Raw genomic sequence first — 17,921 nt, 5'->3', positions numbered from 1 at the left:
GTTTTTAAATAATGATTTGGATGAAAAATGTTAACCAAACATATTTTTAAAATATAACTCAAAATTACTTTCAAAACTCATTACTTCTCTTTATTATTATTATTTGTTATTATTCAATTAATGATTTTTTTTCTCTCCTCTCTCTTTTCTCTTTTCACATTCTCACATTTTATGCATTAATTAATCAAAAAAAAATACAAATTATTTAAAAATTATTTTCAACACTCATAATTATAAAAAAAAAAATTCAAATTATAATTTAAAATTTTAAAATTTAAAATATAACTTCACACGCAAATCATAATTCTTAAATTAAACAAAACGAATGGATTTCGCGAGCATAGCAACGATCAGGAGGTCACTTTTGTCATTCACTCTATACAATTCTGGACTCGGCTGAACGGGTGCAGTCCTAGCAGTGGTAGCTTCGTAAATTAACAAATCATGCATGGACAATTATTAGCCCTCAATGTATTTAGCTCACCAGGTACCACCTCCTCTCCTCCAATACGCCTCCATATCCCACAAACCAAGTCTTGGTTTCTCTTCCACTTTTTCCTTCCTTGTTTTCTCACAAAACCACTAATCGCTTTCCGAGCGATTTTCCGATCTCTTCCTAAATTCCACTCCATTCTATCCAGAAACCCGATCTATGTCCATCGATTTCTCGAGCTGTTCCAGCCGCTGAAATTCAACAACTTTTTTGTTTGATTTAATTTTTTTTCCATATTATGCTAATTTCTAGCTGAATTTGGTTTGAATTTTTGTTTCTTAAATTAGTTGTTTTTGCTAGATGAGAATTAGGAGCATTTATGGTTGAATTTCTCTGTTTCAATTCAATTCAATTCAGCAGCTTCATTATTTACTTTTTCTTCAAGAAAAACAGCGCAGTCTGATGCATATTTATTGATCCAGAAGTCGAAACCAGTCCAGTCCAGTCTGATCAAGTTCTTGTTTGAGTTTTTCTCAGTTCAATTTCTCTAAATTCTCATTTGAAAGATAGAGTATAAATACAAATATATATATAGATAGAGGGGGAGAGAGAGTGATGACGTCGGGGACGAGGCTGCCGTCATGGAAGGAGAGAGAGAACAACAAGAGGAGAGAGAGGAGGCGAAGAGCGATCGCGGCGAAGATCTTCGCCGGACTGAGGATGTACGGGAACTACAAGCTGCCCAAGCACTGCGACAACAACGAGGTCCTCAAAGCCCTCTGCGACGAGGCCGGTTGGACAGTCGAGCTTGACGGCACCACCTACCGCAAGGTACACGTCACCACTCTCTCTCTCTCTCTCTCTCATCAAAGTCGAACCGTCATTCCTTCAATTATTATAGCTCCGCTCTGTGGGTGCTTAACTACTTGTTTGTTTGTTTCGCGGCGCATTTTAGCACCTCAGACCAGTCGCCCGAGCTCGGCGCATTTTAAGTAATTTGCTCTTGAGCGAGAGTGCGAGACAAGATATTTCGAGTCGATCCGTCTTTCAATTATAGCTTCTGGCGCATTTTAACTGATCTCGGCGCAGGTTAGCTGTTCGGACGTCCGGCACGGACCCGTCGCGCCATTTCGCGGTTGCGTTCTTTGCTAACGTGCGCCGGGCGCCGGCTCAGTTTGTTTATAAAATTTTCTAATGTAGTGGTTCATTTTAGCAATTTGTTGTGGAGCCGAGATTGCGAGACGAGATACGCTTCCGTAATTTGTGTCCGTTCTATGATGAGGAGATAACAGGTGTTTGTTAAGATTATATGTTTTCCGGGCCAGAGAGGGATTAGATTCTTTTACGCTGCTTTTTATACCATCACCGGCGTACGTTAGATCTGGTTGGGACTGTGAAAATATGTTTTTCTGTTTCCCTTTTTCTTTTTTATTGTCTTTGTTTGCTTCCGTGGATCCGTGAAGCTCAAGATTCCCTCGTTCAAACGCTCTCGATGACTGTGAGACTCGGTTAAGCCTGAGAGAACCTTGAAACTACTTGCATCATGATAAGACGATAATGCCCTTGCTGATTAACCCAAATGGTTGCTTAAACTTCCTTTTAAGACTCAAAAGACCTAGATTTATGATGGGTACTTTTGGTACACAGTATTAACACTTTCTTTTTCTTTCTCTATCTTTCTGGATTTGGGGCAACATCTTTTGGTGAACCCTTTACTTTGTTTACTGCAACTGCCCCTTTTTAATTGCCTAAAAATAACAGATCCCTTTTTCAGTTCTGTTTATATCCAATTTGGTGATCCATCTCTATCCCTTGCTGTTCTGATGAAAAACAGTTTCATTGTTCAGGTTCAATAATTCATAGTACACTAAATCAACCAAGCCTCTAAATACAAGTATTGAGGGTTTTTTGGTCCTCATATATATTGACTGGCAAATGGGATTTTACAATTATTAGCTCCCTTTTTATTATGTTTTTCTCCATGTGACATGTTTTAGCACACTAGTAATAACCTTATTTATCAATGGAATATTAGTTATCTAATAGACTGAGTGAAAATACTAATCTCCATGTGACATGTTTTATAACCCTGTTTATCAATGGTATATTAGCACACTGTATTGAAAAACAAACTTCTAAAATGGACCTTGACATCTTTTTATTACTGATGGAGGAAAGGAAACATAGATAGGTGGATTGGTTTTAGGTAATTGTTCTTTGTTGACAAGTCCGCGGGACTACATAATGAGAAAAAAGTTGCGTCCTTCAATTTCCCTGCTGGTAGTTACATAAATATGGTTGACATTCAGTAGAATTACAGCGATTTTTTTAGATAACTCCAATACGTAATAAGATGAATTTACTTTTCTATGGAGAGTGCCTAAACTGTAATGTGTTTAATAAATAATGTTCTTGCCCCACTTTCCATGTATGTTTTGACTAGAATTTGAGCTTGGCAGGCATATTGTATCTTCCTATTTTATCTCCTAAGCATACATGGTGCCAGTTTTTTCTCGTTAAGATATTTCTGAACCTGTTCTAAAAATTAGGAATATGCCCAACATTGTAATATAACCAAACATCTAAGATGTAGTTCTGTTGGGCAATATTTTATATATATAGAAGGCCACTAATCATTTCAGAGTATTCATTGAGGTTGATTGCAAACTATGCAGTTCAAAATGACAACCGTCTTTTCCTCAGTTCAATCATTTCGTAGGGAAGGGATAGTTGTTATTACAAACAAAATACAGAACAAGTACTTTCTAGGGTTATTGTCATTCCAAAAAAACTACAGAACCAAGTTCACAATCAATTTGTTACAGTGTGCGTGGAGCATGGTGTTGGGAGATCATAAATGTTTATGTGTTGCCTAGATGACTGAAGAGAGAGGGATGGTTTTACCATAAATAAACAATGTAATTGGGTTATGACATGAAGAGAGCATATGTTTAGCTGGTTGGTGTCATCCAGAGAAGACTAATGACACTATCGGCGAGTAGTGTACTGGTTGCGTAGGTGGAAGCGCAATGGTAAAATTAGCCTTGCATTTTTTAGGCTCCAGTCCAAATGCTTAATTTTGTATTTTTGAGTGCAACTTCTGAAATTTGTCATAAGTTGATGGCTCTGGTACAAACGATAGTCAGATTCATGGTCATCCTATATTTTCTTTACTTGTCTATTTCCTTTCTATGCTAATCAACTTCCCTTTCGTGTAGGGATGCAAGCCTGTGGAACGCATGGATATTATGGGTGGATCTGCATCAGCAAGTCCATGTTCATCTTACCAACCAAGCCCCTGTGCATCTTACCAACCAAGCCCCTGTGCTTCTTACAACCCAAGCCCAGGCTCCTCTTCCTTTCCAAGCCCAGCTTCCTCTTCTTATGCTGCCAATGCTAATGTAGATGGCAGTTCCCTCATCCCATGGCTCAAGAACCTCTCATCTGCTTCTTCATCAGCCTCCTCCTCCAAGCTTCCCCATCTCTACATTCACTGTGGCTCAATTAGTGCTCCTGTCACACCGCCATTGAGCTCCCCAACTGCCCGAACCCCTCGACTCAAACCCAACTGGGATGACCCTTCTGCCCGTGTAGGCCGGGGTGGCACTCACTACCCCTTGCTTCCTTCTTCTACCCCACCAAGCCCTGGCCGTCAGATCCTTCCTGATTCAGAATGGTTTGCTGGGATTCGAATCCCACAAGGCGGACCAACATCTCCAACATTCAGCCTCGTCTCTTCAAATCCGTTTGGCTTCAAGGACGAGGTCATGGCGGGTGGTGGGTCTCGTATGTGGACACCTGGGCAAAGTGGAACTTGCTCTCCTGCCATCGCAGCAGGCTCTGACCATACTGCTGATGTCCCTATGTCTGAAGTGATTTCAGATGAGTTTGCTTTTGGAAGCCACACAGCAGGGCTGGTGAGGGCGTGGGAAGGAGAGAGGATTCACGAGGACTGTGGTGATGATCTTGAGCTTACTCTTGGGAGCTCAAGGACCAGGTTTGTTGTTGCATTTGGTTTTCAATTTCACTGATCAAATTGAGTGTTCCTTTGTTTGTTGCTTAATCTATATCGTGTTGCAGGTAAAGAAATGCTGAGCAGAAAAGATGGAAGGTTTTGTTTGGGAAAGAATAGAGGCATGGTTCGAGGTGAGGTCGTTGATGCTTGGGGCGGTTTCAAAACCCTTTATTTGCTTTTGATCCTTGTTAGTTGACATTTTCTTGAAAGCTTTAAGAAACAGAAGTTTGGATTCCTCTGAGTTCTCATTTGCCATTGAAAGCAATGCCTGCCTAATCAAAACTTGAAATTGGAATGTATCTCAGTGGTTGAACATGTTTTTGAATTGGGATTAGAGTGAACTTCCTTGTACATTCTTTGAAATTATAATGTGTTGTCTACTTTGACCATTATTCCAATCTTCATTTCTTACTTCTGTTATTGATTAATTGATGCAATCATTTCTTTATGGAATTGCAACATGGAAAAAAAAAAAAAAAAAAAAAAAAAAGGTTGCAATTTTTTGAACAGATAGATAGAGAGCATGTGTGGACCAGAGCACCACTAGCATGCCACCGAAATTCTAGGAATTAATGGGAATGGTTCAGGGTTAGGTATGTCTATAAAAACTTTCTTTTTGACCAAATCATGTGTTGGAATAGTGATGCATGAAAGTGTACTGATTATCTATGGCAATATATAATGATTTGGTCAATGAGTAATTGTGAAACAGATCAAGTTTATCGAGCCTAGCTCAAAAAATTAATTAGATTCAAAATTTATTCAAGTTTGGACTTGTTTATATACAGAATTGTTTTTCAGTAAACTTTTAGCGACTATGTAAGTGTAACTAGTTCTACATGGACTTGGATGATGGTTCTTCCCCTTCCAAGCTCTATAGGAAAATGAGGTAGCATTCACTTGAGCAAATCATTGTGGGACATCCATCCCTAAGAATCATTGTTGGGCACTTGGTCTAACAACTTTTTATGGTTCTTTGCAATGGCTGCTTTAGCTTTAGCTTTGTGTTTATGAGTTTTTACCTTGGCTCGACCTTTTTTTCATTTTACTTTTCTGTTAAAAACAAGCTTTACTGTTACATGATTCCAGATGTTGAACCTGGTAATAGCCAGGATTAAAGGTAGGCCCTCTCTCTCTCTCTCTCTCTCTCTCTCTCAATTTGATTCCATTTCAGTGAAAAAGATGAGAGGGAAAAAAAAAAGAAAAAAGAGACACGGAAAAGCCAGTAGCACCTTGTCATCTACCATGCAATTGCAGCTAATTTTAACTTCTTTAAATAAGAAAGCTGTGCCCTTTATCAAAGAGATAGAACGTTATATATGGTTAGATTGTCAAAATTAAATTGGCCCTAAGGTTAAGGATCTTTATCCTTAAATTCTTGTTTATTTAATTTTTAATTTTTTAATTATTTATTTATTTATTTGTGTGGTTCCAATGCACCTTCAATCATTGAATTATATGAAAATCTAACCCAGTTGAAATCACCATTTCAGTCAAAAACCTATCAAAAACCTTTCTTTTGAGGCGCAATGAATTCTAAAATTTGTTTTGACCATGTAAATTTATGTGCAGTTGGGAAAGTTTGTGTGTCACAACTTTAGTATACATATAATTGAGAACTTGCCTCTTTTCTTGAACTTCTTTGTGCTGTATAGTACAACCACTTGTCTACCAATTGCTTTTGTATTGAACAAACACTAGATACAATTCATGATAAATGGAAAAAATAAAATATTTCGGCGTACTAAATCTTTCGGAACCTCCGTATCAATCACCTTTGAAGTTTCTGGTATGAGTCTGACAGTGCGTAATAGAGAATGGAAGCTGCAGGAGGCCGAGGCAACAATCCAAAAAGAATATCGGATGCCTTAAGGGATTGATTATCATATAATCTAGAATTTTATTGGGTTGCTCGCAGATGGTGACAACGCTCACTTCAAGCAAGCATCCAACAAATGCACCTGAGAAAACCAACAATAATTTCATCAAATCCTTCATCCTAATGGCCTTTAATGATGCTATGTAATACACAAAAGAACGAGTATCAAAACGAGCCTCATTCAAAGCAATCTTTAAAAACACATCACGGAAATGCAAAAAAATGCAGAGTATGTACACCAATCTATGCTTAAAATTCACAGAAAGAACAAATGAGCAAGTGCATTAGAAACACATGCTTCAAACAAAAACACACAAGGGCCAAAAGCCAAGAAACAAAAGAAGTCCCTATACGTGTTTTTTCTGAATCAACATACAACAAAACCCATCAATTGCTATGCACGTCTGTGCATGAGAATTTGATGACAACAAAAAATACCTATTTCTGACTTACAACAATTATTTTTTATTTTTTTTGCACAATTACTGTTTTACCCTTCATTGGTTAACATCAGTTAATCGTAGGGGAGGTGCCACCTATTTGAAAATCATATGCAAGTGTTTTTTTCAACAAGGAATGTAGGTGAAATTAACCTTTCTTAGAGTTTTAAAATCATATAAAAAAACAACAGAACCACGCCAAGGTTCATTTAAGATTGAGCAATACTAGGTATCATGAAAAAAATTTCATGAAAATGATCATGAAAAATTTATGATCCTTGGATTACAGTTAAAATAAAGCACCATACACTAATTAAGGTAATCCAATGGTCATAATTCTTTCATGACCATTTTCATGAAAGTTTTTTCATGATCCCTAACTTTTTTCTTTAAGATTTTATAGACCAGCATTGACCTCAACACAATAATTAAATGAATTAATAATGAAAATGAAACATAGGCCTAGTATGTCCAAAATGTGCATCTCAACAAATAAAAAAAAATGTTATATGTATTAATTAGTGTACTAATTAATATATCAACTGATGATGTGATATAATTTAAGAGGTTTTTAGTATTTATAATTTGTATAATGAGTGGAGTCAATAATAATATTAGGAAAATGTTAGAGGTCCCAAATTTTCTACCAAATAAATGACCAAATGTCTCACATGGGTGTGGGGTCCACAAAATTGCGGACCCCACACCCATGTGAGACATTTGGTTATTTGTTTGGTAGAAAATTTGGTGTCCCTAGCATTACCCATAATATTATAACTAGTGTTGGTACACTAATTAATATACTAATTGATGCATGCAATACACCGGAATAAATATTGAAGAACTTCTCTCTCTTTTTATCAGCCTGTAATGGCCCGCAGTGGTGATGGGCAATGGGAGGCAGAAAGAAAAAGAAATAAATATTTGTTTAGTTATAAGAATTTTATATATTGTTTATATACTTTTTCAAAAATAAAACAGATATGAAATAAAAATTTTGTTTTTAGTTTTTAATTTTTTTTACAAAAAAAAAAAAATTAAGGGTAAATTATACTCACATTCCTTGAGATCTAAAAAAAAATACAATTAAGTTTCATAATTTTAACATATTTATATTAAATTTTTAAAAAAATTTTAATCGATATAACATTTGACTCAATTTTTATTGATAATTTGTTAATCATAGATGAAAAAATTAAATTTTTTTTTTTTCAAATCTCAATAAAAATTAAAAACATAGGGGTTGTTTAGGTAGCTCATGAAAAAGTATACTGATTGTCGTTTTATTCTATTTATGTTACATCATCTCTTATTTGAGTCATATCACATCTCTATCACATTACATATATTTTTATAAAAAATAAAAAGTTATTAAAATAATATATTTCTAAACAATCCTATAAATATGTTAACATGGCAAAGCCCTTGTTTGGGAAGATGATTAGGCTAAAAATAGCACACTAAAAAACAAACAGTCCCGATTGGGAGCTCAAATTTGAGCCCCCCGAATTCCCTGAATTTCAATTTTTTTTTTTTTTTCAGAAGAAGAAAATCAGAGGAAGAAGGAGGAGAAGAAGAAGAAGAAGAACTGGAGGGGAAGGGGCCAACAAAATCGGGCTGGAGGCGGAGGCGATGGCGGGGCTGGGGCTGCGACGAGCTGCTGCTGCAACGATCGGAGCTGCTGCGACGGCGGGGCTGGGCTGCGACAACGATCGAGCTGGGCGACGATCGGCGATCGGTGAACCTCTCTTCTCTTTCTCTCTCTTTCTCTCTCTTTCTCTCTTCCCCTCTTCTTCTCTCTTTCTCTCCCTCTTCCTCTCTGCGACGAAAATGGAAAATGGAAAAACGACTGGAAAATGGAAGAAAAAAAAGAAAAAAAAAATGCCCAAAACGACGTCGTTTTGGGCATTTGGGGGATTCGGGAGGAAAAGTTTCGATCTACAAAACATTAATAAAAAACAAAATAGACATAAAATGTCATATCTAATCTATAATTATTTTATTTTTTCTTACAATTATCAAATTAATTAGAAAAAAAATAAAAAACCAATAAACTTCCCAAACATAACCCTTTTAACCAAATAAAAATATAAATAGCCAACTTCTCATCTTCTCAAACAAGGACAGGGTGTATTTATGAATGGAAAATGTTTGGGATCCTATAAAAGAAGATTCTTGTGATCTCTACTGATGTATTGATTATTTATGTATTTAAATTTTTTTAAGAGTTATATCTGACAGTAATATGAATAATTCAGATCATTTTAAAAAGTTGGAGATTGTATTTTATGGGCCCCATATCATAACTGTTTATGAATTTGTAGGTAAGCGAATAAAACCTGTGATGTTATTGGCGGGCACAGGGCACCGAATTGTTAGGTGCTCCACGGCCCACGGGTGACCCACGAGTCGGGCATTAACACCAACGTGGCGACAACGGAAGCCCAGTGCGCATTACGCACCCCTCACCCCCCACCCCCTGCGATATTACGCCGACGACGAACGCATCAATCACCACCTCTCTCTCTCTCTCATTACTTCTCACGCTCTCTGCGAAATTTCTTACTCACAACTCCCCAATCCAATTTCTATCCGCTCATTCATCGCGCTATCGTCTCTGCAAACCCTAGCTGTTGCTGTTGTTGTTCTCTTCGAATCTGGCTTTCAGAGACCCAAGAATTTTGATTTCACGCCCTTCGAGCTTCGATTCGTCAGTTTCTGAGGTAAAACAGCTCTCAATTCGCTTGTACTTTAGCAGGATCGTGTTTCCAACTGCTGCTGGACAACAACCCAGATTTTTGAAATCCTCAATTTCAGCACACACAAAAAAAAAAAGTTGAATTCAAGCTCTAGATTGATTTGCTCAGTTTGATGAATTGAAACCTTCAAGATTATGTGAGAATATTAAGTTTCAATAATCAAGAAATATGTCTGTGGAGAGATCATTTGAAGCATGGGAAGAGGTGCAACGTCACGGCCAAGATTTAGCGGACAGGCTAGCGCAGGGCTTCACGGGTTTGATTCATTCTCACATTACTCCTCCTTCATTCCCATGGCCTAATACCCAAAAACCCAATCTAATTGACACTGAGTTCCCAACCCAAAGGGATTTTGGGCTTGCAATCGATAACTCTGGAATTAATGGGGTTTCAGCGATTCTTGATATTGGGAACAGGTTAGGGCAAGCCGGGGCGGACTTTGGGGCTTCCTTGAATGGCATGGTTGAGCAGTTGTTTAGGAGGTTGCCGGTGCCGTTTCGGCAAGATGAGAATGTGGTGGCATCTCTGCGGACCGAGCTGAATAACCAAATGACTGATGTGGGGGGTATAACTATGCAGGAGGATTTGGGATCTTTGGCGGAGCGGTTTAGAGATTTTGGGTTTGCTGAAAATGAGATGAGTTTTGCTGGGTCAATGGATGAGGAATTGTCTAAGTTTAATTCGAAAACGACTGGGCTTTTTGGTAGACCACAGGTAAATTTATACATAATTTAGTTGTAGTAGTTGAATTATAGCAAATATGTTGAAAGGCAATTGGGGAGATTACTTATATGATGCTGCTGTTGTGATTGAAATGTGTACTTTGGATCAGAATAAGCGGCCGAACTCGATAATATGAACTGTCATTTTTCATGCAAGAAAGTTTCCCTTTTCCTTTGCCTAGTGTGGAGGGTGCATGACTTCCTATCTTTACATGATTTTGAGAACATGTTACGGATTCTCATTTATCTTTTCTAAAGTACCAGTGTAATTTCATTTGATTCATTTTTTTAAATGTTAATTTCTCTGAATGCAGGGGACTATTAATGTGACATCTACATATGACAGTAGGACGCATGATGTGGAAGGTTCTTTGGTTGCAAGGGGAGACTGGTGGAGAGTAGAGGCATCACAAGGTAGTTCTACAGCAGGAAATGAGAATTCCTCGCTCTTCCTTGTCCAGCTTGGACCAGTGCTTTTTGTTCGTGATTCAACACTGCTTTTGCCCGTTCACCTGTCAAAGCAACACTTGCTTTGGTATGGTTATGATAGAAAGGTATGGCTAATTTACAATCAACCTAACATGAGCTATGTGTGACACTTTTGTTGTTTATAATGGAAGTGAGATGGTGAAGCATATGGGCTTTGGGTTATAGTAGGGTTATTTGAATTGGTGTGACATTAATGTTTCCCTTAATACATGTTCATCCGAACTAAGCCACTTTTTTCTTGTTCATAATTGTCAATTGGAAAAAGGCAATAGAAATTATTTAGTTCTATTTTCATGACCATTTGTTTATAACTTGACAGCGGTTCTTTAGTTTCATTTCATTCTGTGGTGTGGTTTAGTTTGCAAGCTTCTAAGAGTGTAATGCATGCACACACAAATTGGTCTTCCTTTTCATTTTAGTTTGATATTTTAACACTGTAATCCTGACCTGGCTTACTGATCCAGATCCTTACAATTACTTATTCTTCTGTGCTTTTGATCCTTCCACAGACATATACCTAACAGTTGTTTTGATTGATTGGCAGAATGGAATGCATTCTCTTTGTCCAGCTGTGTGGTCTAAGCATAGAAGGTGGCTGTTGATGTCAATGATCTGTCTCAATCCTTTAGCGTGTGTAAGTTTGAAACAATGATTATAAGCAAATACACTGGTAGGATGTGGTTGGTGTCTCATTAGTTCTTCTTGATCAAATTATGTACCATTTTTACTTTTAGTCACCTATATGAATGAGTATTGAGGTGAAGCCTTGAAACCATTGTAGCCAGAATAAATGTATGACAATATTGAGATTTTACTAAGCGATTGACAAATCATGATGAGTACAGTAGAGCTCTTCATGACTAGGTAACTCTCTAATGTTTATCACATTTTTCTTCTCTGGTGTCAATGAAGATGAAAGAATGCCAGGCAGGAGCAGATTGGGCAGGAAGGGGAAATTTTGGTTTTAAATAATTATGTGTCCCTTTCTACTTTAGGGAGCTTTGGTGTTTGTGATGGGACTGATCATGAAAGGCATATTGTCAACATACCATTTTACTTGCCCAAGTTGATATATTGTTCCTGTTAAGTGTCAATGAATAGTTTTCACTAATTCCCCTCATCATATTTTTCCTTTTGGATAAGCAATTTTTTTTTTTTTGATAAGTAAGCATTTTATTACCAAAAGGAAAAGATATTACATCAAAGCTCATTATGCATACCCTGGTACACGGCCCAAAGGGCACACTTCTCCCTATAAAGAAAACTCAAACCTAACCTACCTTAGCAGTATCCCTCTCAACCCCAATACATGGTGGACAGATAAAACAAAAGCTTGCACAGCCCACATAGCTTATCCCTATGCCAACCAACATATAGGGTATGTTTGGTTTGATATGGAGTGAGTAGTTTTTAAAAATTGTTTTAAGGAGAGAGTTTAGAAATTTTTTTAGTTTGTTTGGTTGTGTATTTTGAAAGTAGTTTTGGAGTTTTGGAGTTTGGAATCATTTGATATTTTGTTGTAATTGAGTAGATGTATGTGTGAGAAAAAGTGATTGAGAATGAGAGAGGAAAGAGAAAAAGTTATTGATTGATATGTAAGAGAGAGAAAGTGATTTTGGATATTGTTTTGGAAAAATTACAAACCAAACAAGTTTTTTAGAAAAATTTTCCCAAAATCACTCTATAAATCCAAACCAAACATACCCATAGTATCTTTATCCTCTTGCACTGCATGGTCTTAAAAATAAACAAATCCCATCGGTTTTGTCACCCTAACTAGAGCAACAAACCTGAAAAAGCAAACATATGTTAACCCCCCCCCCCCCTCTAAAAAAAAAAAAAAAAAAAAAAGGAGTGAACCATTATACATTCTGGATTGTCGCAACTTGCGAGTCAGTTGACTTGGAAGGGTGGTGGTTGGACTTAGAAAAACCCTAAAGATTTTCTATCATGTTTTCATGCCATTTTTATAAAATTCAAATTCTCTTTCTCCATTTTTCATGGATCTGTGTGTCAGTTTTCTTTTTTAGGTTACTACAGCCAAATTTTCTTGTAATATCAAACTTCTTGAAATGGGATGTCTAACTTTACCTCTTCCGCTTCAGTCATTCATGGATTTGCAGTTCCCAAATGGTCAGTTCACCTATGTATCCGGTGAGGGATTATCCACTAGTGCATTCCTACCATTTTGTGGGGGTCTGCTTCAAGCTCAAGGTCGATATCCAGGAGAGATGAGGTTCAGTTTCTCTTGCAAGGTTAGCCACTAAGATTATAAGATGTCATGACAATATAGATCTAATTTAACTTTATTCCTTCATGTCTAAACTGGTTTAAATTGTTTCACAGAATAAATGGGGAACACGAATCACACCAACAGTACAATGGCCTGACAAATCGTTTACCTTGGGTCTTGCACAAGCTTTAGCTTGGAAGAGATCTGGTCTTATGGTGAGGCCAACCATCCAATTCAGGTATAAGTCTTTGCTTTGTGTTTTTTGATTTGTAATTTGGTATCCATCTTCTTGAGTTTTAGTGGAAGAGGTCATTGATTTTCTAGTATAGTTATCTGAAATATATTTTGACCGAGTTTCCTGAAATTCTGGATTTTCTTTCCTCATCTGCAATGTTTATTTTATCCACTCTTCACTTGATACCAGATCCATTATCCAGTTATCTGAAAAATAAGCTTTCATTGTCTCCTCTGTCCTACTGTTTTTAGTTCAACATGGAGTCATTCTTCCAATCAAAATTTTGTGGTGGGTGGAATCTACTGATGAACACATAATCCTGAACTTTTCTGTTTCCTTATGCATGTATTGTAGGCAGAAGTAATTATATTTTCTCTTCTCGTGTATTCGAAACCAGATTGACCTGTAGTTCTTTGTATGCTACATGATGTTCATTGTTCTCATATTCTCTTTTATCTTTTGGTGTGGGCAGCACCTTTTTGGTCTCAGGCCACCCAAAATTTAAAATAATAATAATAATTTAGAGATTAACGTATGGTCACTAAATTCTTCTATTTTCTTGCACGTTTCATAGCTATTGGGAGCAAAAGTAGTTCTTTTCTCTTGTGCATTTCGAAACTTGATTGGCCTGTTTCTTTTCTTGTTACTGCATGCTCGACCTTTAGTAGATGCTCACTATTCGCCTATTCTTCTTTCTTCTTGTGGTGGGCAGTACCCTTTTTGTCCCAAGCCACCAAAATAAATATATATAAAAAAAAAAAAAAAAAAACTACAGAAAATGTTGAAGCAAACGTGAGCAAAAATTATTATTTTCCCTTGTGGGTTCAAAATTTGGTTGGCCGGTTGGTCCTGTGTTCCTTTTGTGTCTGTTTCTTCATGCTTGACATTTGGTATGCTACATGAAGTTCACAGCTCATCAATTCTTTTTTCTTTATACCCTGCCAGTGTATGCCCAACATATGGTGGAAGCAATCCTGGGCTGCAGGCAGAGCTTATACATTCTGTGAACGAGGAATTGAATCTGATTTGTGGTTGTGCTTTCATGGCACATCCTTCTGCATTTGCATCATTATCTGTAAGTCAATTCTGTACATCAGCTTTTCTTCTGTGTTTCATCCGTAGTGTATAAATTCCATGCAGAATGCTATCATCTACTTCCCCTGTATGGTTGAAGCATAAATCTCATATTTAGGGTCTATGCCATGTTGGGTTGTAATACTTGCACTCATTATTCATCAGGAGGCTATTGGGACCCTGAATACCTCCTTCCCTCCCATCTCTCCTCTTAAAGAAAGTCCCTTTTTTTTTTTTTTTTTTTTGAGGAGATAAAATACAATGAATATTCCTATCCTAAAGGGATGGGGGACTAGTGAGACTTGATCCCTACCCATTTGTCTCAATTTTTGGCATTTTAGTACTCCCAAACAAAAAAAAAAAAAACTAAAGTTTTCAATCACTCAGTTTATTAATTTTAGGTCTTTTGCTTGTGATATCTTCTATTGTGGAATTCAGCTTGGCAGGTCAAAGTGGAATGGAAATGTTGGGAGCTCAGGGATAGTTGTGAGAGTTGAAACTCCACTCAGCAATGTTGGTGGGCCTGGGCCTTCATTCTCTGTTCAGTTGAATAGTGGTATTGAGTTTTGATTATACTGCACCCATACTGTGCAGTTAAAAAATTTGTATATGGAGTAATGGTCTTGAGAGCTCAGAAATATACAGTAGTGTTCATGTGAACGTTCAACCAATGTTTATATGAACAGTTGATTTTTGTCCCCTCGCCCATGGTAAATATGTTTGGATTCTGAAATTCTGGTGGTAATGCTTTGTCTAATCACATTGAGGGAGGCTGAAGAATTGCAATTATGAAAAATAGTGACATGGTAAATTATAATTACATGAAAATATGTCAACTTGTGTATTCATGAAAGTGCATAGGAGAGGAAGCACACTGGGTTGATTGATAAATGGACAAAATAATGTGAAAGAGAATTGATGGACAAAATGGTGTGAAAGAGAACTGTTGGAAAGAGAGAGAGAGAGAGAGAGAGAGAGAGAGAGAGAGAGGGAGTACCCCTGGTTATTTATTTATTTATTTATAGGTCCTGCTAACTATCGCTTCTTAAAACAGTTTAGAATTTTAATACACATTTTGCAATTTTTATACATTATGTATTATATATATTTCAAAATTGAATACAATTTTGATTCATATATTTACATTAAACACTAGGCATTTTATTTATATTGACAATTTCATTTCAAAAAGAAAGATTAAAAAACAAAAACATTTCCATGGTGGTTCATTCATTCTTGAAAATTATTAGTTATTACAAAGAAGTTACACTGACATACCTCGAAAACTGACTCTGCTAAAACAGATGCACAAGATTTCAAAGCAATTCTCTCCAACAAAATCATGATCCTTTTCAAAATCAAAAGCTTCTATACAACGAAATTTTATTTCGGTGAGACTCCATTTTAGCACCAACTGCTCTCAGCCTTCCTCGTGGCATAATCAACGGTCTAAAGAAAATTAGGACAATCATCAACTCTGTCAAGAATGACATTAAACTGATCCACACAAAGATGGTTCTCTTCCGATACCAATACCATATGATCTTCATAAGCTGAGGAAGCTCAGATTCAAGAGTGAGGGTTGCGGCATAAATCTGAGGAATGCCAGCACCGAATTGGTGCTCTGCTCGCGGTTCTATTGTCACTTTCAAGCAGGCAGTTGCCTTTTATCCTTCACTGAAATCATTGGATTTAAATTTAATGTTCAGAATCTGTGTTTCTGATTGGAAACCGGCAAGAAATGGAGCAGTCTTGAAAATAGTTTCGATAAAGCAGATAGGCGGGCTTTTGAATCGGAGCATAGTTGGATAGCTTGAACTGGCTGTGATTTTGCCATTTGCTGAGAGGAGGTCCACTCTAACCTAAACCATACAGAAAAATGGTGGGCATGGCATGAGGGTTTTCATTACAGTTGGTTGTGTATCAATTTTAGTAGACAACAAAACAAACACTGAGTACCAATATTTCTAAGAACGTGGCGGGTCCATGGCATACACCAACACTCGTCAAACACCGCCCGATCATGTGTTGGCTATGTCTAAATGTATCTTATTAACTTAAACTTTTTTTTTTAAGACATGATTTGAATACTTAGAGATACACTTGTCTATCGTTTAGACACGTCAAATATGTAGAAGTATAAATTTTACACAAATTCTTCACGTATCATGTCCTATATTTTTTTGAAAATTTTCATGTTAGTGCATCCTTATCATGTCCGTATCCATACTTGTTAGGGCAAAAAGTGAAAATTATGTCTCCATTAATAAGTGTATGCCTTTACAAGTAGCACAAAACATTTGAAAGGCAAATTTCTAATCCTATTTTACCTTAAATAGAAAACTTCTTGAGAATTCACTCAATGTATCACTAACAATAAACATGAATCCAACAAGAAAATGAACCAAAAACTAAAGAAGAAAACAAGCATCACAGCGTTCAAACAATAAATAAAGCCAAAACAGTAATCAAAATCGTCAGACACACCATACCTGAAATACCCCAAGTTTCCTGTTATACTCAGATTCAGGCATTGTCAAAGACACAGTCAACTGCAATTTGTGATTATAAGGAATAGCACGCCACCCAACGCTCTCCACAGTTTCTACACTCTTCCTAGAAACCATGCTGGAGAACATGCCTGCACCGGTAGAGGCCATAACGGGCACAAAAGCAACCGGGTTGGCTTTGGTGTAATTGAAATTCAAGGTCTCAGTGGTCTGTATTGGCTGTTCCAGTAGCCTTCTCATTGCCAGACCACCAAGTAAAAAACTCGACACAAGCAATACAACAAGCATAAAGCAGACATAGACTACCCGAAAAAAGGCCCAACCAAACCTCATTGCCAGATTCATAACTGATTTCTGTCGAATACTGTAATAATCACCTCACATTCTCAACAATCTCTTCGTCAAATGATCTCTAATTCTTATTAGAGTCTGAATTGGAAACATGAAAAACATGAATGTAGAGTAGAATAACCAAATGGATACTGTGAAAAAGCTAGTGAAAAGATTGATTTGAAACCCAATTAATTTAAACACAGAGATTGCAAAGAAAGCTAAGAAATTCAGAGGAAAATTCACCACTTTTGAAACATCTTTGTAAGAATTAGAGAAGGCAAATGTATCATTATCAAATCGCTTTGAACTTGGCTGAAGCAGAGGGTATTTTTTCTCATAAGCCTTACAAGCCTCTGAATTCCCCTCTGCACCATCGTCACTTGGATCACTACATCGGTTCACAGCCCATTTTCGAGCCATTAACACTCTCTCAGCTCCATGAAGCAGAGAGTATTTCACCATATCAATCAAAAACTCTCCTGATTTCGCGTAATTTTTACAATCAAAACCGAAAAATTCACTGCGATCTCGGACTGACCCATGATGTTCGCCGATGTCATGAATGTTTTGATGATTTTTGGAGTCATCCATGTTGATTATAGTTGGAGATTTGGAATTGGTTGTTCTTCAATGGAACAGAGTTGATGGTGGGAGAGGGAAAAAAAAATGGAGGGACTCTGGAAGTTGGGATTAACGGTAACAGGGACTTTATAGGAGGGAAAATGATGATGTGGCACAACTGTTTTTTTTTCTTTCTTGGGATGCTAAATGAGATTATGCTAGATGGACGGATTGGATT

The 17,921-nt window shown here is 37.0% G+C and overlaps 2 protein-coding genes across 2 annotated transcripts; both read left to right on the top strand.

The window, feature by feature from the left end:
- The first annotated feature begins 373 nt into the window (after positions 1-373).
- BEH4 (BES1/BZR1 homolog 4) lies at positions 374-4,846 on the top strand. The gene is made up of 3 exons (XM_028247064.2): positions 374-1,264; positions 3,652-4,430; positions 4,514-4,846. The coding sequence occupies exons 1-3, from the start codon at positions 1,049-1,051 to the stop codon at positions 4,515-4,517; spliced, it is 999 nt and encodes a 332-aa protein (XP_028102865.1). The 5' UTR covers positions 374-1,048; the 3' UTR covers positions 4,518-4,846.
- Positions 4,847-8,313: 3,467 nt separating this feature from the next.
- Positions 8,314-14,978, top strand: LOC114302097 (uncharacterized). The gene is made up of 7 exons (XM_028247067.2): positions 8,314-10,240; positions 10,563-10,802; positions 11,282-11,371; positions 12,843-12,992; positions 13,084-13,208; positions 14,151-14,280; positions 14,718-14,978. The coding sequence occupies exons 1-7, from the start codon at positions 9,695-9,697 to the stop codon at positions 14,847-14,849; spliced, it is 1,413 nt and encodes a 470-aa protein (XP_028102868.1). The 5' UTR covers positions 8,314-9,694; the 3' UTR covers positions 14,850-14,978.
- The last annotated feature ends 2,943 nt before the right edge of the window (positions 14,979-17,921 follow it).

The sequence above is a fragment of the Camellia sinensis genome, chromosome 8 (genome assembly GCF_055761805.1).
Source record: "Camellia sinensis isolate YWXY chromosome 8, ASM5576180v1, whole genome shotgun sequence".
Classification (NCBI taxonomy): Eukaryota; Viridiplantae; Streptophyta; class Magnoliopsida; order Ericales; family Theaceae; genus Camellia; species Camellia sinensis.
The sequence above is the reverse complement of the archived record's forward strand: the minus strand, read 5'-3'. Positions and strand labels throughout refer to the sequence as shown.